Raw genomic sequence first — 26,314 nt, 5'->3', positions numbered from 1 at the left:
GGTTAGAAACACTTTTTTGTAGAATCTGTGAAGTGACATTTCACACCTCACTGAGGCCTATAGTAAAAAGTCGAATATCCCACTGTAAAACCTAGAAAGAAGCTACCTGTGATACTGCTTTGTGACGTGTGTATTCTGCTCAGACTTAAACCTTACTTTTGGTTCAGCAGTTTTGAAACACTCTTTTTGTACAAACTGCAAAGGGACATTTTGGTGGGCCTTGAGACTTATAGTGAAAAACCGAGTATCACGCAATAAAAACTAGAAAAAAGCTATCTGTGAATCAGCTTTGTAATGTATGGTTTCAGCTCACAGATTTAAACCTTTCTTTGGAATCAGCAGTTTGTAAACACTCTTTCTGTAGAATCTGCAAAGAGATATTTCAAGGAGCAGTAAGGCCTATAGTGAAAAACCAAGTACCCTGCAATACAAACTGAAAGAAGTTATGAAACTGCATTGCAATGTGTAAGTTCATCTCCAAGAGTGAAACCTTGCTTTTGATTCAGCAGCTCGGTAACACTCTTTTTGTAGAGTCTACGAGGAGCCATTTTGCAGCCCATTGAGGCCTATATTAAAAAAACAAATACGCCGTAATGAAAACTAGAAAGTTGCTATCTGTTAAACCACTTTGCAAGGTGTGGATTAAAAAGTTGAACTCTTCTTTTGATTCAGGATGTTGAAAACACTCTTTTTCTAGAATCTTTGAAGGAACATTTCGGAGCCCACTGATGCCTATATTGAAATACAGAATATCCCATGATAAAAACTAGAAAGAAGCTATCTGAGAATATCCCATGATAAAAACTAGAAAGAACCACTTTGCAATGTGTGAATTCATCTTAAAGAGCTAAACCTTTCCTTTGATTCAACATGTTGTAAACCCTTTTTGTGAAGAATCTATGAAGGGACAGTTCAGATCCCATTGAGGCCTATAGTGAAAAATGGAATATCCTGTGAAAAAAAAAAAACTAGAAAGAATCTAACTGTAAAACCACTTTGGGATGTGTGGATTCATTTCATCGAGATAAACATTTCTTTTTTTCCAGCAGATTGAAACCACTCTATGTATAGGATTTACAAATGTACATTTCAGAGCTTTATGAGGCCTATAGTGAAATATGGAATATCCCGTGATAAAATCCATAAAGAAGCTATTTGTGAAACTGCTTTGCATGTGTGGATTTAGCTCACAGAGTTGAACCTATCTTTTGATTCAGCAGGGTGGAAACACTCTTTTTGTAGGATCAGTGGAAAAATACATTGGAGTCCCCTGAGGCCTATAGTGAAAAACCAAATATCCCACGATAAAAACTAGAAAGAAGCTATCTGTGAAACCGCTATGTGGTGTGTGGATTCAGTTCATAGAGTTAAACCTGTCTTTCAATTCAGCTGGTTGGAAACCCTCATTTTGTAGAATCAGTGAAGGGACATTACAAGGCCCAATGAGGCCTATAGTGAAAAACCCAATATTCCATGACAAAAACTAGAAACAAAGTTTCTGTTGAAGTGTCTTATGATGTGTGTAGTTATTGCACAGAGTTAAAACTTACTTTTGATTCAACAGGTTGGAAACATTCTCTTTTTAGAATCTACAGTGGGATATTTGGAGCCCATTGAGGCCTATAGTGAAAAACGCGGTGGCTCACGCTTGTAATCCCAGCACTTTGGGAGGCCGAGGTGGGCAGATCACGAGGTCAGGAGATCAAGACCACGGTGAAACCCCGTCTCTACTAAAAATACAAAAAAATTAGCCGGGCGTGGTGGCGGGCGCCTGTAGTCCCAGCTACTTGGAGAGGCTGAGGCAGGAGAATGGCGTGAACCCAGGAGGCGGAGCTTGCAGTGAGCCGAGATTGTGCCACTGCACTCCAGCCTGGGTGACAGAGCGAGACTCTGTCTAAAAAAAAAAAAAAAAGAAAAACTGAATATTCCAGGATAAAAACTAGAAACAAGATATCTGTAAAACTGCTTTGCTATGTGTGGATTCACCTTACAGAGTTAAAAAATTCTTTTGATTCTGCGAACACTCTTCTTGTGGAATGTACAAAGGATATTTCTGAGCCCATCAAGAACTACGGTGAAAAACAGAATATCACATGATAAAAACTATAAACAAGCTCTCTGGGAAACCACTTGGCAATGAGTGAGCTCATCTAACAGAGTTAAACCTTTGATTCAGCAGGTTGGAAATCCTCTTTTTTTAGAATCTACTAAGGGACGGCTGGGCGCACTGGCTCATGCCTGCAATTCCAGCACTTTGGGATGCTGAGGTGGGCAGATCACGAGGTCAGGAGATCGAGACCACCCTGGCTAACATGGTGAAACCCTGTCTCTACTAAAAATACAAAAAAAGATAGCCGGACTTGGTGGTGGGCACCTGTAGTTCCAGCTACTCAGGAGGCTGTGGCAGGAGAATGGCATGAACCCAGGCAGCAGAATGTGCAGTGAGCTGAGATCACCTACTGTACTCCAACCTGGGTGACAGAGTGAGACTCCACCTCAAAAAAAAAAAAGTACTAAGGGACATTTTGGAGCCCATTGAAGTCTGTAGTGAAAAATTGAATGTCCTGCAATAAGGACTAGCAAGCAGCTATCTGTGAAACCGCTTTGTGATGTGTGGATTCATCTCACAGAGTTAAGCCTTTTTTTGATTCAGCCAGTTCAAAACACTCTTTTTGTAGAATCTGTGAAGGGACATTTCAGAGCCAATTGAGGCCTATAGTGAAAAACCAAATATCCCACTATACAAACTAGAACAAGCTATATGTGAAACCACTATGTCATATTTGGATTTATTTCACAGAGTTAAACCTCTTTTTTGATTTGGCAGGTTGAAAACACTCTTTAAGTAGAATCTCTGAAGGACATATCGAAGCCCATTGAAGCCTATTTTGAAAAACTGAATATCCCACAATAAAAACTAGAAACAAGGGCAGGCACTGTCGGGGGGGGGGGTTAATCCCAGCACGTTATGAGGATAAGGCAGGCCAATCACCTGAGGTCAGGAGTTTGAGACCAGCCTGATCAACATGGAGAAACCCTGTCTCTCCTAAAAATACAAATTGCTCTGGGCATTGTGGTGCATGTTTATAATCTCAGGTATTCAGGAGGCTGAGGCAGGAGAATTGCTTAAACCCAGGAGGCAGAGCTTTTGGTGAGCAGAGATCACACCATTGCATTCCAACCTGGTCAACAAGGGCAAAACTCCGTCTCAAAAAAAAAAATCTAGAAACAAGCTGTCTGTGAAACCTTTATGTGATGTTGGATTCATCTCACAGAGGTGGACCTTTCTTTGGATTCAGCAGGTTGGAAACCTCTTTTAGTAGAGCCTAAGAAGGGACATTTCAGAGCCCATGAAGTCTATTGGAAAAAAAGGAATATCCCACGATAATAACGAGAAACAATCTACCTGTGAAACCTCATTGCAATGTGTGGATTCATACATTGAATCCACAGAGATAAATCTTTCTTCTGATTTAGCAGGTTAGGAACACTCTTTTTGTACAATATACAAAGGGACATTTCAGAGCCCATTAAGGCTTATAGTGAAAAACTGAATATCTGGAGATAAAAAAAAAAAAAAGCCAGAAACAAACTATCAGTGAAGCCGCTTTGGGAGGTGTGGATTCATTTCACAGAGTTGAACTTTTCTTTTGATTCAGCAGGTTAGAAACTCACTTTGTTTTTAATCTATGAATGGACATTTTGGAACCCATTGAGGCCTATAGTGAAAAACCGAATATTCCATGACAGTAACTAGAAACAAGCTATCTGTGAAGTCGCTTTGCAGTGTGTTCATTCATCTCACAGAGGTAAACCTTTCTTTTGATTCAGCAGGTTGGAAACACTATTTATGTAGAATCCACAAAGGGACATTATGGAGCCCATTAAGGCTGATAGGGAAAAACCTAGTATCCTGCAATAAAAACAAGAAACAAGGTATCTGTGAAACCACCTAATAATGTGTGGATTCATCTCACAGAAGTAAAACTTTCCCTTGATTCAGAAGGTTGGAAAAATTATTTTTGTAGAATCTACAAAGGGACATTTCAGAGCCCATTAAGGCCTATAGGGAAAAACAGAATTTCCCATGATAAAAAAATATAAACAAAGTATCTATGAAACTGCTTTGTGATGTGTGGATTCATCTCACAGAGTTAAATCTTTCTTTTGATTCAGCAGCTTGGAAACACTCTTTTTGTAGAATCTATGAAGGGACATTTTGGAACCCATCGAGGCCTGTAGTGAAAAACCAAATATCCCACGACATTAGTCTGATGGGCTTCCCTTTGTGGGTGACCTAACTTTTCTCTCTGGCTGTCTTTAACATTTTTTTCTTAATTTTAACCTTGGTGACTCTGACGATTATGTGTATTTCTCAGGATTGCTCTTCTGGAGGAGTATCTCTGTGGTGTTCTCTGTATTTCCTGAATTTGAAGGTTGGCCTGTCTTGCTAGGTTGGGGAAGTTCTCCTGGGTAATATAATGAACAGTGTTTTCCAGCTTGGTTCCATTCTCCCTGTCACTTTTAGGTAACCAATCAAATGTTGATTTGGTGTTTTCACATAGTCCCATATTTCCTGGTGGCTTTGTTCTTTCCTTTTAAGTCTTCTTGCTATAATTTTGTCTTCTTGCTTTATTTCATTAAGTTGATTTTCAATCTCTGATTTTTTTCCACTTGATTTATTCAGCTATTGATACTTGTGTATGCTTCACAAAATTCTTGTGCTTTGTTTTTCAGCTCCATCAGGTCATTTATATTCTTCTCTAAACTGGCTATTCTAGTTATCAATTTATCTAACCTTTTTTCTTGGTTCTTAGATTCCTTGCATTGGGTTAGAACATGATTTTTTAGCTCAGAGGAGTTTGTTATTACCCACCTTCTGAAGCCTACTTCTGTCAATTCATCAAACTCATTCTCCATCCAGTTTTGTTCCCTTCCTGGTGAATTGTGATTTTTTTTCCTGAAATGGAGCCTCTCTGTGTCACACAGGCTGTAGTGCAGTGGTGTAATCTTGGCTCACTGCAACCTCCGCTGCCCAGGTTCAAGCAATTCTCCTACCTCAGCTTCCCAAGTAGCTGGGATTATAGGTGCATGCCACCATGCCCATGTAATTTATTGTATTTTTAGTAGAAACTGGGTTTCTGCATGCTGGCCAGGCTGTTCTCAAACGCCTGACCTCGTGTTCCACTCACATTAGCCTCCCAAAGTGCTGGGATCACAGGCCTGGACCACCGCCCCGGCCTATATTTTTTATATATGAGCAAAGAACGATCAAACTCAGTCGTCAGTGTGGCAATTTTCTAGGCAACAAGGGAGGGAGGAACTTGGAGGTTGTGGCAGTGGCAGTGGAGAAGACACAGTTGCTCTGGGCTGTGCATAGGTGGCCTGAGCTGCCTTGCTCCTTGAGGCCTCAGTTTTCAGACTAGCCATGTCTGCTAGGTGATGCCCGATGTCTGCCAATGAGAGTGTCAACCTGGAGTGAATTGAGAACACCCATAGTGAGGGAGGAGAAGGATGGAGGCCCCCACAGCACAGTTAGTAGCCATACTCTCCCAGGTGGTCCCCACAATGAATCGGCCAGGCTCCCTGAAAAACACAGCCTAAGTCCCCACCCATCAGATTATATGGAACTTCTATTCAGAGATGAGAGACCGACTGGAAATTCTCTCAGTCAATGTCCAAGCTTAAAAGAGTCACTGGCACACCCACTAGGAATAAGACAAGTTTTAAAAGAATCCTTTCTGTGTTTTGGGTGCATCTGTGTATTTCTGTATAACAAAATTACTTATTGTAAATGTTACTTTTTTTATTGATTACGTGTATGGTCCTGTGATGGACAGACCAGGGGACTCGGCAGCTCAGAGTCCATAAGGCCAGAAGCTGATATCCTCAATTTCTATTTAGACTGAATTTAAACAAGCCAGCCAAACACTCTGCAGTGAAACTCTCATAAAGACAAGCAATTGAAAAAGGAAAAAACAAAAAACAAACAAAATAAAACAATGCTCTCAGGGGCAGTGGCTCATGTCTGTCATCCCCGCACTTTGGGGGCCTGAGGGCATGTGGATCCCTTGATCCCAGGCAATCCAGAATAGCCTTGGAAATGTGGTGAAACCTGCTCTCTACAAAAATACAAAAAATAGCTGGTTTCATGGCCTGGACTCAAAATTAATAAATAAATTAAAATTTAAAATAAATATCTTAAATGCTGTATTCTGTTATTTTTGCTTCCTACCCTGAGAACATAATATAGCTGTTGTCTGTCTGTCTGTCCATCTGTTTGTGACAGTGTCTCACCCTGTCTGTCACCCAGGCTGTGGTGCATTGACACCATTATGGCTGACTGCAGCATCAACCTCCCCATGGTTACGTGATTCTCCCACTTCGGCCTCCTGAGTAGCTGGGACCACAGGCATATACCCCGGGTTTTGGCTGTGTTGTCCAAGACTTGACTCGAGCTCCTGGGCTCAAGCTTTCCTACAGCCTCAGCCTCCCTAAGTGTTGAGGTTGCAGGTGTGAGCCACTGCACCCAGCCTGACTTAATACATCTGGTCTCATTATATCTTGACCACGTGCCCATGAAGAACTCAAGTCAAGGGAGAGACTTTCAGTATTCTCTCCCGAAAGTGGGGAGGTGGATGGTGGCCGAGTGTTCTGTACTCCTGTGGTTTTAGGTGGCCATGTGTAGAGGATAGATTTCAAATGTCTCTGCAGAGGTGCAAGCCACAGTCATTCACGGCATCCTAGCAAAGGATGGGGTTTCTGACAATGCCTTAAGGGCCAGGAAGGGCCAGGATCTGCCAAGGCCCGTGTTCCAGGGTGGGGTTGATGGAATCCAGCATAGAGAGAGCCATCACTGTAAGCTCCGCCTCCCAGGTTCACGCCATTCTCCTGCCTCAGCCTCCTGAGTAGCTGGGACTACAGGCGCCCGCCACCACGCCTGGCTAATTTTTTTTTGTATTTTTAGTAGAGATGGGTTTCACCGTGTTAGCCAGGATGGTCTTGATCTCCTGACCTCTTGATCTCCTGACCCTGGCCTTTTGTCCTATTATTCACTGAAGAATCACCAACTTCTTGGAGAGTACCTGATACATGGCATGTACTCAGCAAATACCTGCTTAATTGAATTCGGTATTTATCACATTTCTAGATGCTATAAGCTTGAGACTAGCAGAAAGTGATGCAGAATTCAGAATGCCTTATTAAAGAATATAGGGCCGGGGGCGGTGGCTCACACTTGTAATCCCAGCACTCTGGGAGGCCAAGGCAGGTGGATCACAAGGTCAGGAGTTTCAGACCAGCCAGGCCAATATGGTGAAACCTCGTCTCTACTAAAAATACAAAAATTAGCTGGGCATGGTGGCGGGAGCCTGTAGTCCCAACTACTCGGGAGGCTGAGGCAGGAGAATTGCTTGAACCTGGGAGGCGGAGGTTGCAGTTAGCCGAGATCGCACCACTGCACTCCAGCCTGGGTGACAGAGCGAGACTCGGTATCAAAAAAAAAAGGATATGGACTGTATTCCATAAACAGTTGAACCTCTTCTTCCTGCTGCCCTGATAGTTGGTCTGTCTCCTAGAAATTCAGGTTTTCTTCCCTCCAGGTGAGATTATGCTAAGAAGGGAACACTGGCAAAATTATTTCCCTGATTTTCTTCGGTCAGGCTGTCTTTCCCTCCCCTTTAAGATTGTAGACTGCGTCTCAAAAAAAAAAAAAAATTGTAGACCCAGCCTATAAACAAAAAACGACTGATAAACTCATAGGATCTAGAATTCTTACTACTTACTCTCTTTCTAACAACCTTAAATCTCTGATAGTGGCACCCACTTGACTTTGTTTTGTATGGATAGATTGATTCTCATCTCTCTGTAGATTGTTTTAATCCCAAGCAGATGCGAGAGCAAAAAATAGTGTATTTGCCCTCCCTCCAGGCTTTTCTGGTAGCATTTTGTCTGTGAAACTAAGAGACTGTAGCTGCTATTACAAGAGGGAAGGAGTAAGGATGAGCTTTTGAAAAAAAAGCAGGGTGGAGAGTGTGGCAGGATGTGGTTTTAAGAGAGGGGGGAGGGAGGGCGTTATTGTCTGCAGGGCGGGTGGGGGGGCAGTTCTGAAGTTCTGATAACACAGAATTCCGAGAGATCACGAGATTGTTTCAGGGTGGTAGGGTGGGGTGGGGTGGGGCTGGGGGCTTGTCGCCCTTTCAGGCTCCACCCTTTGCGGAGATCATAAATAGTCATGATCCCAGCCAGACCCAGAGATGCTGTAATGGTGAGACTTTGGAACCTTCCTGAGGTCCTGGAGAAAACTTGCTGCTGAGAAGAACATTTTGAAGGTTTTGTTGGCTGAAAAAGCTGTTTCTGGAATCATACCCCTAGATCTTTCTTGAAGGCTTGAATTAGATTACGGCGATGGGGACACAGAAGGTAAGAATGATATAATTACTGGTTATTTTTGCTTGTTTGGGATACACTCAGAAAGGCAAATATTAATAGTAATTGCCTTGTTCTGTTTTCTCCTAAGTCACCAAGCCATCTTAAGGCCTTTTCATTTCTTCTCTAGCCTGCACTGCTGCCGCTTCATCAGTTCTCTTTGAATGTCATACAGTTCTGTTCACCTTCTTATCTTAGGAAAGTCACCCGGAGAAGTTGTGTTTGCTTCTCAGGTTTATTTTAGGTCACCATTTGCCACTGAGGACGAGATGGTTGAGTGTTTAGAGGATCGGGCTGCTTGGTTGTATGGATTACAAGTGTGGGTCTCAGAGCCAGTGTGAAGACTTCTCTGGAAGCATTAGACCTTGAAAAGGTCTGTGTCTGGGGGCACAGGCCAGGGTCCAGCCATCTGTTTGTCCTATAACCTATGGGGTTCGTGGATGCTAAGGAGAAAGAATTCCAGCTGTCCTTCCTATTAGGGTTAAAATTGTGAGTGCAGGACATACTAAAATATTGAGTGTTGTATACGCAACATTTGCAGGGAGAAAGGCTTTTTTTTTTCTGATTGAGTTTTGCTCTTGTTGCCCAGGCTGGAGTGCAATGGAGCGACCTCAGCTCACCACAGCCTCCGCCTCCCGGTTTCAAGCGATTCTCCTGCCTCAGCCTCCAGAGTAGCTGGGATTACAGGCATGAACCACCGTGCCCAGCTAATTTTCTATTTTTAGTAGAGACGGGGTTTCTCCATGTTGGTCAGGCTGGTCTAGACTCCCGACCTCAGGTGATCCACTCGCCTTGGCCTCCCAAGGTGCTGAGATTACAGGCATGAGCCACCGCACGCAGCAAGAAAGGCATTTTTTACCAAGATAAATTTAACTAAAAATAAGGGGCCAGATGTGGCGGGTCACGCCTATAACCCCAGCATTTGGGAAACCAAGGCAGGAGGATCACATGAGGCCTGGAGTTTGAGACTAGCCTTGGGCAATATAGTGAGATCCCATCTCTACAAAGCAGAAAGAAAGAAAATGTAGGAAAATAAGAAAGGGATGGAAAATTATGAGACTAAAGAAGAAAAGGCTCTCAAAGATAGTGAATGATGAGAGGAGACAGAAGAGATTTTTACTAAAGGTAAAAGATTTAACAGAGAGCACTGTACTGGCAGGCCCTTCTGGGGTACCGATGCTTAGCTGTGACTGAGACATCTGGGAGGCTGCAGGCAAGGTCACTTCTGCTGAAGCTCCCAGCCTGCTGCCTAATCTTCCTGACCTGAAAGGAAAGGAGTTTAAGATATGAAAGATTGAAGGGATTTTGGGTGGGATATGAAAGGTTGAAGGGATTTTGGGTGGGATATGAAAGGTTGAAGGGATTTTGGGTGGGATATGAAAGGTTGAAGGGATTTTGGGTGGGATATGAAAGTTTGAAGGGATTTTGGGTGGGGTGGGGCGAGGGGAATGGCATAGAAGATGGCCTCAGGTATAAAAATTGAGCTGCTCCAAGGTGGAAATGGAAAATGTCTTGCCCAGCTGAATTATTCCAGGCAAGGTGAAGATGACCAGTTCTCCCCACTAAGAAATGTCTCTTATATGTTGGGTTCATCTCTTATGTGTTGGGTTCAGAGTAAGAGTGTACTTTCTTCCCCTGCGCAGGAGTTAGGGATAGCAGAACTGTATTTAATAAATGAAGACTGAAATGAGGCCAGGATGCAGTGGGTAGATCCAGTAGGTTACATGGTCCTGAGAGATAAGAGATTCAAAAGAGCTACCCAGCAGTGAAGACACAAACTACCACCCCCCCCCCCCACCACCACCACTGGGCTTCCGTGGAGTCTGGGGTACAGATCAGACTGCACTGTATTTGCTTCCAAAATGATCAATTCTCAGTAATCATACCCAAGGCTGTCTTTTTCTCTGCCCTTCCAGTTCTTGAATTGAATTCTATGCCTACATTTGCCTGATGCAAGTTTTTAAATATTTCCAAACTGACTAACCCAGTTTCTCTTAACTTCTTTCTTCTCCAATTTTCTTTCCACTTTTACCAAGTTAACTTCACATTCTTATCTCCAGATAATTTCTTTAGTGTAATCTATTCCTTTGTCTTCCCCATTAATTACCTAAATCTCATTTGATGTTCTTTTCATACCACTCAAGGCCAAATTCTCCTAAGACAGCTGCATAATTAATAAGAAACAGTCATCAATCACAAGTTTTAAGGACTATTCTCTCCTCTGTCTTCCCTCCCTCCAGGTCACCCCAGCTCTGATCTTTGCCATCACAGTTGCTACGATCGGCTCTTTCCAATTTGGCTACAACACTGGGGTCATCAATGCTCCTGAGAAGGTGAGTGCCAGGCCACAGTAATTAGAATTTAGAATAGGGAAGTTATTCCTTTAAGTAGAGTTTCAAGAAATCAGAATTTAAGGCCAGGCACAGTAGAACCTGCTTGGAGTCCCAGCTACTCCAGAGGCTGAGGCCTAAAGATCACTTGAGCCCAGGAGTTAAACACCATCCTGGGCAACACAGTTAGTGAGGGTCCCTCCACAAACTAGGAGATTTTAAGAAAAACGTCATATCTATCCTGTCCAAGACTGAAGATGGAGACAATATTGGTGGGGAAAATTAGTGGGGTCATTTAATCAAAGCAGAAAGCTCACTTACTCCCTGAACACTGGGCGGTGCTGTTCTTCCTCCCACTCTTTGACCTCATAGTGATGCACTTCCTGTATTATTCCTTAGGGGTTAGTTACAAAGAAGCTGGGTTCCCTTAGCAAAGGGCCGGGGTGGACTGTGAACCTCGGTGCTGCCACCTACTGGGATTTTCAGGACAAACTTACTATTCCAGGGAGAGTTAACATAAATTCCAATATGCTATCTGCCCCTTCCATTGCCGTCTATTTATTCCCTTGATTCTCTAGGAAGGAAATGATCCCTAATATTTGTGTCTTTTGTTCTCATCCAACTGTAACAGTCTGTTCTTCCACCAACCCTTTTATTTTGCAGATCATAAAGGAATTTATCAATAAAACTTTGACAGACAAGGGAAATGCCCCTCCCTCTGAGGTGCTGCTCACGTCTCTCTGGTCCTTGTCTGTGGCCATATTCTCCATCGGGGGTATGATCGGCTCCTTTTCAGTCGGACTCTTTGTCAACCGCTTTGGCAGGTATTGACTAGAAACTGGGCAAGGAAGTGGGCTCTACCAGCCGCATTGAGGACAAGTGTGGAGAGTTACGGCAGGGAGGTGATGATGCCTTTGAATAAGAACACCTTGAATTCTAATCAAAGGAAACCTAGTCCAACTGGCCCCGAATATGACTGCCCTTGCTTGGAGCTCTACTACCCTGGATAGCTCCCACCCAGCTGTGCAAGAGGTGAACTGTGTGAGTGATTGGCCTTTGCAGTCCAGCTAGGGATAGTTCAGAATTATTCCCTAGTAAACTCAACTATGGGGTTTCCAGAAACATACTTAATTTACAAGGTCCAAAGTTGATCACTCTTCTAAAAAAAAAAAAAAAAAAACTGGGGTCTCATATAAATGTTTTCATTATGTTACACAGGATTGGTAGGAATTATTTTTGTACTTCTTAGTCTATGGCAAATGTGGATAATGGCAAAAAAATCTTCTTATTCTATAGAAGCTTAACAATATGTTTTAGAAGGTAGAATATATTTTCAGTTATGACTAATGAAGGAACTGTTTTAATTTGCCAATTAGGCAGGGTGTGCTGGCTCACGCCTGTAATCCTAGCACTTTGGGAAACTGAGGTATGTGGATCAGCTGAGGTCAGGAGTTCGAGACCAGCCTGGCCAACATGGGGAAACCCTGTCTCTACTAAAAATACAAAAATTAGCCGGGTGTAGTGACAGGCACCTATAATCCCAGCTACTCCGGAGGCTGAAGCAGGAAAATCACTCGAACCTGTGGTGGGGGTGCAGAGGTTGCAGTAAGCTGAGATCTGGCCACTTCACACCAGCCTGGGTGAAAGAGCGAAACTCTGTCTCAAAAAAAAAAAAAAAAAAAGCTGGCGCCATGGCTCACTCCTGTAATCCCAGCACTTTGGGAGGCTGAGGCTGGCAGATCACAAGGTCAGGAGATGGAGATCAACCTGGCTAACACGGTGAAACCCCGTCCCTACTAAAAGTACAAAAAATTAGCTGGGCATGGTGGTGTGCACCTGTAATCCCAGCTGCTTGGAAGCTGAGTCAGGAGAATCTCTTGAGCCTGGGAGGCGCAGGTTGCAGTGAGCCGAGATGCCGCCACTGCACTCCAGCCTGGGTGACAGACCAAGACTCCGTCTCCAAAAAAAAAAAAATTACCAATTAGATATTCTAGAAATGCAATTGGAATTCACATTTAAAAATCGATAAGGCAACCTGTTTTACTTGATTATGTTGTTCTTTTTTTTTTACCCCCCAAGAAAGAGGGTCTTGCTCTGTCACCTGGGCTGGAGTGTAATGGCCCAATCATAGCTCACTACAGCCTCGACCTCCCACCTCAGCTCCCTGCGTGCCTGGGACTACAGGCGGGCACCATCACACCTGGTTCCCAGCTAGAAATGTTCTGGTAATAGAAAGTGAAAAACAAAAGTTAGATCAAAAAAAAGAGATGATATGAGCCTGGAGAAGAGCAGAATAATGAGGACAGAAGAGAAGTTAGGAGCCTCTCACTTTGCTAATTCCACTTTGTCTTTGATTAACCTTACAGGTGCAATTCAATGCTGATTGTCAACCTGTTGGCTGTCACTGGTGGCTGCTTTATGGGACTGCGTAAAGTAGCTAAGTCGGTTGAAATGCTGATCTTGGGCCGCTTGGTTATTGGCTTCTTCTGCAGACTCTGCACAGGTTTTGTGCCCATGTACATTGGAGAGATCTCGCCTACTGCCTTGCGGGGTGCCTTTGGCACTCTCAACCAGCTGGGCATTGTTGTTGGAATTCTGGTGGCCCAGGTACTCTAGAACATCCCATACTTAATGAGTGTTAGTTTCATGGGTCATTAAAAAAGTTATCATAGGTAAAGCACTGAAGAATATCTGGCACATGTTCAATTACATATGGAAGTTTTAGGTATTGTTACTATAACTCATAGATAGTAGCTGAAGAAGCAGGCTGAGGCTGAGCGTGGTGGCTCACGCCTGTAATCCCAGCACTTTGGGAGGCCAAGGTGGGTGGATCATGAGGTCAACAGATAAAGACCAGCCTGGCTAACATGGTGAAACCCCATCTCTACTAAAAATACCAAAAATTAGCCAGGCGTAGTGGCGGGCGCCTGTAGTCCCAGCTACTTGGGAGGTTGAGGCCGGAGAATGGTGTGAACCCGGGAGGCGGAGTTTGCAGTGAGCCAAGATTATGCCACTGCACTCCAGCCTGGGTGACAGAGCGAGACTCCGTCTCAAAAAAAAAAAAAAAAAAAAAAAAAAAACCGGCTGAGTAGAGAAAGGAAAAGAAACACAATTTTTTCACATGGTAAAAGAATATGATTTTCTGAACTTTTTGTGTTTTAATGAACTTGTGGCCTGTGAAGTATGGGGTTTATAGCATTATCTTTGTGTGGTTTCTAGATCTTTGGTCTGGAATTCATCCTTGGGTCTGAAGAGCTATGGCCACTGCTACTGGGCTTTACCATCCTTCCTACTATCCTACAAAGTGTAGCCCTTCCATTTTGCCCTGAAAGTCCCAGATTTTTGCTCATTAACAGAAAGGAAGAGGAGAATGCTAAGCGGAGTGAGTATCCTTCACACCTTACTACGTGAATTATATGGTTGTGGTTGGTTTTAGGGATGAGGCGACTGGACCTATTTTCTGTTACACTCTTTCCCTGCCCCTCGGAATCCAAGTGAGGAGGGTTCTGATTAGTCCTGAGTCAGATTTTCAGCCCCTAAAGAATGAGGTGAAAAGGCAAGTTTAGGAATGGATGCTATCAGGCTGGGCGTGGTGGCTCATGCCTGTCATCCAGCACTTTAAGAGGCCGAGGCGGGTCACCTGAGGTCAGGAGTTCAAGACCTGCCTGAACAACATGGAGAAACCCCGTCTCTACTAAAAATACAAAATTAGCTGGGCATGGTGGCCCATGCCTGTAATCCCAGCTACTTGGGAGGCTGAGGCAGGAGAATCATGTGAACTCGGGAGGTGGAGGTTGCAGGGAGCCAAGATCATGCCATTGCACTCCAGCCTGGGGAACAAGAGTGAAACTCCATCTCAAAAAAAAAAAAAGAAGGAATGGATGCTATCGATCACCTCATCTTGTACGGCCCTTTCCTGGCTGCCTTATAGGAAGAATGAATTTGGGGCAGCGCATTGTCTTTATCCTTCCCTCTTTCTTCTTTTCACCAGTCCTCCAGCAGTTGTGGGGCACCCAGGATGTATCCCAAGACATCCAGGAGATGAAAGATGAGAGTGCAAGGATGTCACAAGAAAAGCAAGTCACCCTGCTGGAGCTCTTTAGAGTGTCCAGCTACCGACAGCCCCTCATCATTTCCATTGTACTGCAGCTCTCTCAGCAGCTCTCTGGGATCAATGCTGTGAGTGTGATACTTTAGGGTCAAAGGTGTCTTACAGTATTTCACTTAAAATGCTGGGCATGGTGGCGGTGTGCCTGTAGTCTCAGCTACTCAGGAGACTGAGGTAAGAGGATCACTTGAGCTCAGGAGTTTCAGGCTGCAGTGAGCTATAATTATGCCACTGCATTCCAGCCTGGGTGACAGAGTGAGACTCTGTCTCTGAAATTTAAAAAAAGGGGAAAAAAAAGACCCTGGAAGGACACTGGCAACTTCAGAGTGAACTGACTTTACCAGTCTGTTTTTACAACTAGAATAGCGAGCATGGTAGTTTAAAGAGGGCATGATAGTTTAAAGAGGGCAGCACAACGGAAGCTAGCATGTGGCAGATAGCCCTTGTATTCCATGCAAATATCAGCTTCCTGCATTTGACTGTGGATTATAGGAAGAGAGTATTCCTGTGCCTTCTAGTCAACTTCTAGTCTACTATTTTGAGGATTTTGATGCTCAAAATAGTAAGTTGGTTCTTAGAACTTTTCTCCTACCTAGCACACCAGGATATTTGTATTTGAAGTGGCAGTGCTTCTTATGGGGGGTTAGAGGCTGTTTTGTCAAAATCTATGAGCAGCCAGGTGTGGTGGCTGCTCATGCCTGTAGTCCCAGCTACTACTTGGGAGGCTGAGGTGGGAATATCACTTAGGCCCAGGAGTCAAGCCTGGCAATATAGTATGACCCTGTCTTTAAAAAAAAAAAAAAAAAAAAACCTTGGGAGGAAATACACAGTAGTTAGAAAAAGCCTCCTAGGTGATGTTGATGAATCCCAGTCTGAAATTTCCTTATTTGGAAATGAGAATGTAGGCCACACATATTACTGGAGAAAAATGTGCTTCTGAGACTTTCCAGAGCAGCAGAGCTGGGACTAGGCAGGTGAGGCAGCTACGTGCAAGTGTAGCCCTGAGAATGAGCACCTCTTTAAAGAATGTACTTTGTGTTAGTTCTGTGCCTGTTTAAAATAAGAAAAAAGAAAGAATAAAAGAATGCACCTGAGGCAACTCCCTAGCTGCCTCACCACAGTCTGGGCCCTGCAAAACACGGTCAGGAAAAGATCACCTGTGAGAAATTACAAGTCATCCGTGTGCACTCTGAGGGACACTCCTGCCACTTCAGAGTATGGTGTGTACATTTTTTTTTTTGAAACAGAGTCTCACTCGGCACCCAGGCTGGAGTACAGTGGCATGATCTCAGCTCACTGCAACCTCCACCTCCCAGGTTCAAGCAATTCTCCTGTCTCAGCCTCCTAAGTAGCTGGGACTACAGACATATGCCACCATGCCCGGCTAATTTTTGTATTTTTAGTAGAGAACGGGTTTTACCATGTTGGCCACGATGGTCTCGATCTCTTGACCTAGTGATCTGCCCGCCATGGCCTTCCTAAGTGCTGGGATTATAGGCGTGAGCCACTGTGCCTGGCCCATTCTTTTTTGAGGTGAAGTCTTACTCTGTCACCAGGCTGGGGTGCTGTGGTGCAATCTCAGCTCACCACAACCTCCATCTCCTGGGTTCAAGTGATTCTCCTGCCTCAGACTCCTGAGATTACAGGCGGGATTACAGCCCAGATTACATGCACACACCACCATACCTTGCTAATTTTTTCGTATTTTTGGTAGAGAATAGAGGGATATCACCATGTTGGCCAGGCTGGTCTCAAACTCCTGACCTCAGGTAATCCACCCACCTCATCTCTCTCTCCTAAAGTGCCGGCCTTACAGGTGTGACCCACCTCACCCGGCATGTACATTAATTATTGTTGGACTAAGCTGGCTCCCAATTTAGTCAATGAGTAGATTTTGCGCCAGGTATAATCTCACCCAAAGCTGGCTGCACCAGAATTATGGGGGTTGGGATTCCTGAGTCAGCTGAATTTGAGAATCCCTGTGTAAGAGACATGATAATTGTCACTTTTCCAACCTACTTTTGCACAAATGATGCTTTCTAATTTCCCTTATGGGTGAGTGGGTAAGAGGTTGCATTGTATCATGTTTACCTAGCAGAGTAAACTATTTAGGTGAGATGATGTAGGGGTTAGCTTACCTCCCTTGGTGACACTAGATAGCAAAGTCATTTTACTATAAGAAGTTTTATTGAGATGTGTGCATGTACATTAGGTTTTTGACGTGTAGGCGTTATGTTAAGGAAGATAATTGGCATACCTATTTATTGCTTGTTTAAACTGCTCAAGTAATTACTTTTGCACCAGCCTAATATCTTTCCCCACAAGCTTGACGTCATCATATAATATTTTGAGATTTTTTAGCAGTCTTAATTAGCCCTAGAGCAGCAGGTTTTTCAATAATGACTCTACAAATCTCAGTTTCAAAAAACAATTATCTTATTTTAGAAAATATGGATAGACATAGTTTACATCTTACATACTAGGGATTTAAAGAGTTGTTTCTTGAGAAGGTAAATCCCAATGTAGAGGTCCATATTCATCAAAAAGACTAATAAATATTGCTATGGAGGCAAATACTCTGGGTGAAATAAACTGAAGTGAACCTCGGTAACCTAGATAATGTTCCCTTGTTAACTTGAGGTCTGAGTCCAGTATTTTAATATCTCTTAACTATGGTAGTTGTAGCAACTTTAGATTTTAGCACAGTGCCTAGCAAACAACATAACAATTTGTTTAATATATATTAAATTACAATAATAGCTGGTATTATTTCATAAAACACTTCAAAAGGGCCTAGGCCTAGGAAATACCACCCAACCTCTGCTTATTCAATGAGCAGGATAAGGTTATTCAATTAGTTCACTATCAAATTGAGACATGGATGTGCCTATCAATGTTTTGAGGGTTTGGGGAAGAGCCAATTAAAAAAGCATTTAGCTGGGCATGATGGCACATGCCTATAATCCCAGCAACTTGGGAGGCTGAGAGACAGGAGGGTCACTTGAGACCAAGAGTTTAGGAGCAGCCTGGGCAGCAGTGAGTTTCTGTCTCAATTTATAAAAAAGAAACCAGTTAGTAGGAATTACACCTTCATAGAAGTTAGTGAAGTGAACATAAGCAAGAGGAAATGGAACAGTGGGAATAAGCATTTTTAGAAGAAACAATATAAATGAGTAGCTAGAATTAAGAACATTTAGAAAGAGAAAGGAGGACCAGGTGCGGTGGCTCATGCCTGTAAACCTAGCACTTTGGGAGGCCAAGGCGAGCAGGTCACTTGAGGTCAGGAGTTCGAGACCAGCCTGGCCAACATGGCGAAAACCCGTCTCCACTTAAAACTACAAAAATTATCTGGGTGTGGTTGCAGGCACCTGTAGTCCAGCTACTCAGGAGGCTGAGGCAGGAGAATCGCTTGAATCTGGGAGGTGGAGGTACCAGTGAGCTGAGATTGTGCCACTGCACTCCTGCCTGGGTGACAGATCGAGACTCCCTCTCAAAAAAAAAGAGAAAGGAGATAAGATACAGAAGATAATTCATTTGCAGAAGGGATATTAGTTTTGAACAAAAACCCTAGCAAAAGGATTTCTTACCCACTGGGACTTTTAAGTTTATTTTTGAGGGTTCTGTGTAACTGGTGTACAGAATTGTATCAAAGTTGCATGTTTTCTTTTCTCCTAGGTGTTCTATTACTCAACAGGAATCTTCAAGGATGCAGGTGTTCAAGAGCCCATCTATGCCACCATCGGCGCAGGTGTGGTTAATACTATCTTCACTGTAGTTTCTGTAAGTTGGATGGTTTGGTAATTTTGGGGGGGAGAAAAGAATCCTTGCTACAGGTGTTCAAAGATGGATTGCATGACCCTACCATCATTTAGTTACCTTTTTGTTGTTTAATTTTCCTTTGGGAAAAGGAGATACATTTAATGTTGGATGTAGTCTTCACTCTTCTAGCAAATATGGGATGGATGGGAAAGGAGGGAGTATAGAAGGGACTATATAGTATGCTTTGAACTTGGAATTGGAAGAGAGGTGTTTGGAAAAACTCTCAAGCTCTGTTATTCCACTGTTTTTACACTAAAACAACAATAATCAACAGAAGATATCTGTGATCCCCAGAATATGTGAGAATTTTTCCCCATGAAGTGGGCAATCCATTCTGTAGTGGACACCATCTAGGTGTCCTGTGATTTAATTCTGACAGTGTCTACCTGGAGATAGCATCAGATCGCACAGGTTGGTGGCCCAGTTCCCAAGGCTGCCCCCCACTCCTGATGCCAATCGCAAGCTCCAGGTTGTTTGCCTGTGCTTCTGACCCACCAGCTGGAGATCAGGATTCCCACGACACCCTCTTTGGGTTTGATTAATTTGCTACAGTGGCTCACAGAACTCAGGAAAATTGTTTCCTAGTTTGATGTAAAGGATATTTTAAAGCACAGAAATAAACAACCAGATGAAGAGATTCACGGGGCAAAGTCTGGAGGGATCCTGAGCATGTGAGCTTCTGTCTCTGTGGGGTTGGGGTGCACTCCTAGCACATAGATGATTTGTTGCTGACCTTCCTGTCAGCTTCCATGAGTTCAGATATCTGGAAGTTCCCCACACCCTGCCTTTTGGGCCTTTTATGCAGGCTTAATTGGTTCTCCATGATTGAAGCAGGGACAACTGTTCTGAAATGTGATTGGACAAAAAGGGAATGATCTGAACCCAGCTGGGCCTGTCTGTTTGGATTATTTTGGCCTCTCTGTAGCATTTCTTCCTCTAGGGTGTGGGGCAGGACCTTCTCTGAAATGAGGGTTTTACGACCCACAGTCAGATTAGTGTCCTGCCAAGTGGGAGGGCAGGAGAAAGTTAGAGAAGAATTCTGTTATCTGAGGCCTGCTCCTGAGGCCTAAGGCATCCCAACATTATACCAAAAGACTCTACCAAGGGCTATGGGGATTTTGAGCAAGGACATGTGAATGGAACACAATATGTATGTATATAAAATCATAAATCACAGGAGGTGTATCCATAACAAGTGTCCTGCTGTTGGTAAGGCAGATTTCAAATAGCTCAGACACTGTTTTCATGGAAAGGAAAACTGAAGTTTCATGTCATATTCTTCTTCTTCCAGCTATTTCTGGTGGAAAGGGCAGGAAGAAGGACTCTGCATATGACAGGCCTTGGAGGGATGGCTTTTTGTTCTACACTCCTGTTTCTTTGTTATTAAAGGTGAGTGCTCTTTGAGTGAAGAAAAGGGAGGGGGAAAGAAAGAGAGGTTACAGTTGACTTCTGTGACACAAGGGGTGGGTTTTTAAGGTTGCAGTTTGTCAATAAAGTCAGAAGAGAGAAGCAGGATGCCCAGAGTTTAAGAAACATGGGTCATCAGAGAACTGGAGGCAAACTGTTAGAATCCTTACCTTATAGAACATTATTGTAGCTTATAAAATACATTATCTAATTTAATTCTTAAAATAATATCAAGGTAATCACACTTAATAGTGTGATTGACCTCACATAATCCACCTGCCTTGGTATGAGCCACAGTGCCCGGCCAAAAAAATTTTTTTTTAAAATTAGGCAGGTGTAGTGGTGCATGCTTCAAGTCCAAACGATTTGAGAGGCTGAGGTGGGAGGATTGCTTAAGCCCAGGAGATGGATGATGCAGTGAGCTATTGTAGTGCCACTACACTCCAGCATGGGCAACAGAGTAAGACCCTGTCTCAAAAAATAAAAATAAAAATAAATCCAAGCCTTTTGATTCCACAGCCACTCTTTGTGTTGTACATCAGGGACAGGAGGATCTTGCCATTAACTGCTTCTGGGAACCTAGATACTAGGTTACACTGTCTTTAAATTTAATTTTCTCTGTTCCTTCCTCTTACAGGATAACTATAATGGGATGAGCTTTGTCTGTATTGGGGCTATCTTGGTCTTTGTCGCCTTCTTTGAAATTGGACCAGGCCCCATTCCCTGGTTTATGGTGGCCAAACTCTTCAGCCAGGGCCCCCGCCCAGCTGCGATGGCAGTGGCTGGCTGCTCCAACTGGACCTCCAACTTCCTAGTCAGATTGCTCTTCCCCTCCGCTGCTGGGAGTAAACTCACCTTATCTTAAAACCAGCCTATGTAAGCTGACATGTTGAAGATACTCATTAATAATACAGTAGTCTGAGCCTGGCATGGTGGCTCACGCCTGTAATCCTAGCGCTGTGGGAGGCTGAGGCAGGTGGATCACCTGAGGTCAGGAGTTCGAGACCAGCCTGGCCAACATGGTGAAATTCAAAAATTAGCTGGGCATGATGGCACATGCCTGTAATTCCAGCTATTTGGGAGACCGAGGAAGGAGAATTGCTTAAACCTGGGAGGTGGAGGTTGCAGCTAGCCAGAATCACACTACTGCACTCTAGCCTGCTCGATGGAAGCAAGACTCCATCCCTAAATAAATAAAAAAATACAGTAGTCCCTCCTCATCTTCAGTTTCAGTTACCTGTAGTCTGAAAATATTAAATGGAAAATTGCAGAAATAAACAATTCATAAAGTTTAAATTGTGGCCGGACACAGTGGCTCAAGCCTGTAATTCCAGCACTTTGAGAGGCCAAAGCGGGTGGATAACTTGAGGTCAGGAGTTGGGGACCAGCGAGACTATCATGGTGAAACCCTGTTTCTACAATAAATACAAAAATTAGGGGCCGGGCGCGGTGGCTCACGCTTGTAATCCCAGCACTTTGGGAGGCCGAGGCGGGCGGATCACGAGGTCAGGAGATCGAGACCATGGTGAAACCCTGTCTCTACTAAATGTATAAAAAAAAATAAGCCGGGTGAGGTGGCGGGCGCCTGTAGTCCCAGCTACTCGGGAGGCTGAGGCAGGAGAATGGCGTGAACCCGGGAGGCGGAGCTTGCAGTGAGCCGAGACTGCGCCACTGCACTCCAGCCTGGGCGACAGAGCAAGACTCTGTCTCAAAAAAAAGAAAAAAAAAAAAAAAAAAAAAAAAAAAAAAATTAGGCCAGGCATCGTGGCTCACCACTGTAATCCCAGTGAGCGAGATCATGCCATTGCACTCCAGTCTGGGCAACGAGAAACTCTGTCTCAAAAAAAAAAAAAAGTTATCCAGGCGTGGTAGCACACACCTGTAGTCCTAGCTAGTCAGGAGACTGAGGCAAGAGAATCACTTGAACCCAGGAGGTGGAGTTCACGGTGAGCTGAGATGACGCTTCTGAACTCCAGCCTGGGTGACAGAGCGAGATTCCGTCTCAAAAAGAAAAAAAATTCATAAATAGAGATGAAGTTGCCCAGGCTAGTCTCAAACTGCTGGGTTCCAGTGATCCTCCCACCTTGACCTCCCAAAGTGCTGGGATTACAGGTGTGAGCCACCACACTCGGCCCAGAAACACAGATTTTAAAAATAATACTCAACAGTCTAAAAATACTCAGTAGACATTTGAAAGCATCTAACTGTAATGAAAAGGAACGACAGAAAGAAAACTAGAGAGAACTACAGTAAGTTAGCAATGGAATCATAAGTGAATCTCCAAAGAAACCTGTTTTCATTAAATATGGAAGGGTTATAACTTGAAGCCTATTGGAAATATGTGAAGGAAATTGAGTTTGTCAGTGACCAGATTTTTGTAACAACCTTCCTTTTTCCTGTCCTTTCACTAGCACTATTTAGGAGCCTATGTTTTTATTATCTTCACCGGCTTCCTCATTACCTTCTTGGCCTTTACCTTCTTCAAAGTCCCTGAGACCCGTGGCAGGACTTTTGAGGATATCACACGGGCCTTTGAAGGGCAGGCACACGGTGCGAATAGATCTGGGAAGGACGGCGTCATGGAGGCGAACAGCATCGAGCCTGCTAAGGAGACCATCACCAATGTCTAAGTCATGCCTCCTTCCACCTCCCTCCCAGCATGGGAAAGCCACCTCTCCCTGAACAAGGGAGAGACCTCATCAGGATGAACCCAGGACTGCTTCTGAATGCTGCTACTTGATTCCTTTCTCATCCCATGCACTCCATGAGCACCCAAGGTTGGGGTTTGTTGGATTTTCAATGGCTTTTTAATTATTTTATTTCCTGGACATTCTCTTCTGCTTAGAAGAGACCAAGTGAACCTACCTTCATTTCAGGAGGGATTGGCCGCTTGGCATATGACAACTTTGCCAGCTTTTCCTCCCTTGGAGTCTAATATTGCCACATTAGAGGATACAGGAAAGGAAAAGAGAGGTGCAGTTCCCCCAACCTCAGACTTATCAGGAAGCAGATACATGTGAGTGTGGAAGGCAGAGGGGGTTTATGTAAGAGCACCTTCCTCACTTCCATACAGCTCTACTCGGCAAATTAACTTGAGTTTTATTTATTTTATCCTCTGGCTTAATCACATAAATATTTATTTTTAAGTGTAATTTTGCTGAATAATAAAAACAGAAGGAAATTGAGATTAGAGGGAGGTGTTTAAAGAGAGGTTATAGAGTAAAAGATTTGATGCTGGAGAGGTTAAGGTGCAATAAGAATGTAGGGAGAAATGTAGTTCATTATTGGAGGGTAAATGATATGGTGCCTGAGGTCTGTACGTTACCTCTTAACAATTTTTGTCCTTCAGATGGAAAACCTTTAAGTTTAATTTCTCATAAAAGTCATATACCTATATAATAAAGCTACTGATTTCCTTTGGAACTTTTTTGTTTAATAATTTACATGTAGTAGTACTTGAAATCTAGGATTATTAACTATTATGGGCATTTTAGTTAATGACAGTTGATGGGTTCTAATTTTGGATGGAGTCGAGGGAAGGGAAAGTGAGTTCTAGAAAGCCTGTTCCCCTCACTGGACGAAATAACTCCTTCTTCTTGTAGTAGTCTCACTACTTTTGAAGTAATCCCGCCACCTATCTTGTGGGACAGCCATCCAAATGAGAAACCTAAAATAATTGGTTCTGGGTAGAGATTCATTATTTCTCTACTTTGTTCTTTAGGAGATTTTTAGGTGTTGATTTTCTGTTTTATTTTAACTCATACCTTTAAAGGAATTCCCCAAAGAATGTTTATAGCAAACTTGGAATTTGTAACCTCAGCTCTGGGAGAGGATTTTTTTTTGAGCGATTATTATCTAGTGTGTTGTTGCTTTAGGCTCACAGCATGCTTGGTGTATGTCTGTTGCCATGTCACTGTGGTCCCATGCCGAGTGCCCTCAGGTGACTTGAATCTTTCCAGTAAACCACGTTTAGATAGTATGAGTCAATGTGCAGTGTAGCCCACACTTGAGAGGATGAATGTATGTGCACTGTCACTTTGCTCTGGGTGGAAGTATGTTATTGTTGACTTATTTTCTCTGTTTGTTCCTACAGCCCCTTTTTCATATGTTTCTCAATCTCCCTTTCCCTTCTTGGTGCTTACACATCTCAGACCCGTTAGCCAAACCCTTGCCAGTGACAGTGTTTTTGTTCTCAGTTCTCACTGTTCCCTCTGGTCATGGAGCCTTTGAATAAAAATGCACATAGCTGAGGCCGGGTGCGGTGGCTCACACCTGTAAGCCCAGCACTTTGGGAGGCCTAGGCGGGCGGTCAGGGGTTTGAGACCAGTCTGGCCAACATAGTGAAACGCTGTCTCTACTAAAAATGCAAAAATTAGCCGGGCATGTTGGCGGGCACCTGTAATCCCAGCTACTTGGGAAGCTGAGACAGGAGAATCACGTGAACCCGGGACACAGGGGTTGCAGTGAGCCGAGATCACATCATTGCACCCTAGCCTGGGCCACAGGGCGAGACTCCCGTCTCAAAAAAAAAATGCACATAGCTATGGAGTGGGCTTTAGCTTGAAAAGGTGACCTTGCAGCTTCACGTCAACTTCTGGCTCCTCAAACAGTAGGTTGGCAGTAAGACAGGGTTCCATTTCTCACTGAGAAGATTGTGAATATTTCCATATGGATTTTCTATTATTGTTACTCTGATTCTTTGCTTTAAAATAAAAATTCTGAATGTACACGACATTATGGGCTTATTTACTTTTTGTCCTTCCTATAACCACAAAATCAGCTTTAAATCCTGACTTGGCTACTCGGTGCCTGTTGTGACTTTGAGACTTGTATGAGACCCTCATACTCATATGAGACTCTGTTCTTAGAGTTTCATATATAAGAGAATAACAATATGTGTTTATTATGTAGATTAAATGAAAAAGCTTTCCTGGCCAGGCACGGTGGCTCACGCCTGTAAGCCCAGCACTTTGGGAGGCCAAGGCAGGTGGATCACCTGAGGTCGGAAGTTCAAGACCAGCGTGACCAACATGGAGAAACTCCATCTCTACTAAAAATACAAAAATTAGCTGGGCATGATGGCTCATTCCTGTAATCCTAGCTACTCAAAGGCTGAGGCAGGAGAATTGCTTGAACCTGGGAGGCGGAGGTTGTGGTGAGCAGAGATCTCACCATTGTACTCCACCCTGGGCAACAAGAGCGAAACTCCGTCTCAAAAAAAAAAAAAAAAAGCTTTCATGTGTTGCTTTTCATACTTGATAAATTATTATTATTTTTATTTTATTTATTTTTTTTGAGATGGAGTCTCGCTCTGTTGCCCAGGCTGGAGTGCAGTGGTGCAATCTCTGCCCATTGCAAGCTCTGCCTCTCAGGTTCACTACATTCTCCTGCCTCAGCCTCCAGAGTAGCTGGGACTATAGGTGCCCGCCACCACGCCTGGCTAATTTTTTGTATTTTTAGTAGAGACAGGGTTTCACCACGGTCTCGATCTCCTGACCTCATGATCCACCCTCCTTGGCCTCCCAAAGTGCTGGGATTACAGGCCTGAGCTACGGTGCCCGGCCTTGATAAATTATTTTGCTTTCTTTCCCCACTGAGAACTAGGTTTTTTGTTTGTTTGTTTGTTTCTTGTGTTCTTTTTACGTCCTTCCTCCTCCAGTCTTTTTTTTTTTTTTTTTTTTTTTTGGAGATGGAGTTTTGTGCTTATTGCCCAGGCTGGAGTGCAATGGTGTGATCTCAGCTCACTGCAACCTCTGCCTCCTGGGTTCAAGCCATTCTCCCAACTCAGCCTCCCAAGTAGCTGGTATTATAGGCATGTGCCACCACACCTGGCTAATTTTTATATTTTTAGTAGAGACAGGGTTCCACCATGCTAGCCAGGCTGGTTTCGAACTCCTGACCTCAAGTGATCTGCCCACCTCCGCCTTCCCAAAATGTTGGGATTACAGGCGTGAGCCACCGCACCTGGCCCAGAGTGATCTTTTAAAATTGAATGTTACTCTGCTGCTTAAAGCCTTCCAGTTACATCTTACCACTTACAATAATATCCAGACTCCTTCACCATGACTAACAAATCTAGTGACCTTAGGTCCCAGTTTAAATTGCCTTGATTCATTTTCAAAACTGCCCTATCTGCCTAAAAGCCTTGCCTCTGCAATTTCACATCTTGTTATACGCATTTTTTTTTTTCTGAGATGGAGTTTCATTCTTATTACCCAGGATG

At 43.6% G+C, this 26,314-nt stretch overlaps 1 protein-coding gene across 2 annotated transcripts; it reads left to right on the top strand.

Annotated features, from left to right (window-relative positions):
* The first annotated feature begins 8,116 nt into the window (after nt 1–8,116).
* LOC129470152 (solute carrier family 2, facilitated glucose transporter member 3-like) lies at nt 8,117–24,130 on the top strand. Of its 2 annotated transcripts, XM_055257620.2 has the most exons (10): nt 8,117–8,421; nt 10,668–10,760; nt 11,421–11,581; nt 13,124–13,364; nt 13,977–14,139; nt 14,749–14,936; nt 18,541–18,645; nt 19,976–20,061; nt 20,713–20,931; nt 22,502–24,130. In XM_055257620.2, the coding sequence occupies exons 1-10, from the start codon at nt 8,407–8,409 to the stop codon at nt 22,719–22,721; spliced, it is 1,491 nt and encodes a 496-aa protein (XP_055113595.1). In that variant the 5' UTR covers nt 8,117–8,406; the 3' UTR covers nt 22,722–24,130. The 2 variants fall into 2 exon arrangements, with proteins under 2 accessions (XP_055113595.1, XP_055113597.1); XM_055257622.2 differs by lacking the exons at nt 8,117–8,421; nt 11,421–11,581 and having other exon boundaries at nt 10,732–10,760.
* The last annotated feature ends 2,184 nt before the right edge of the window (nt 24,131–26,314 follow it).

This window comes from Symphalangus syndactylus, chromosome 2 (genome assembly GCF_028878055.3).
Source record: "Symphalangus syndactylus isolate Jambi chromosome 2, NHGRI_mSymSyn1-v2.1_pri, whole genome shotgun sequence".
In the NCBI taxonomy this organism is placed as follows: Eukaryota; Metazoa; Chordata; class Mammalia; order Primates; family Hylobatidae; genus Symphalangus; species Symphalangus syndactylus.
The sequence above is the reverse complement of the archived record's forward strand: the minus strand, read 5'-3'. Positions and strand labels throughout refer to the sequence as shown.

What these genes read in the sequence shown, in the direction of transcription:
- LOC129470152 (XM_055257620.2), top strand. An exon ending in TCATCAATGCTCCTGAGAAG is followed by an intron (nt 10,761 to 11,420) that starts GTGAGTGCCAGG and finishes TTTATTTTGCAG; the next exon opens with ATCATAAAGGAATTTATCAA. An exon ending in TTGCTCTTCCCCTCCGCTGC is followed by an intron (nt 20,932 to 22,501) that starts TGGGAGTAAACT and finishes GTCCTTTCACTA; the next exon opens with GCACTATTTAGGAGCCTATG.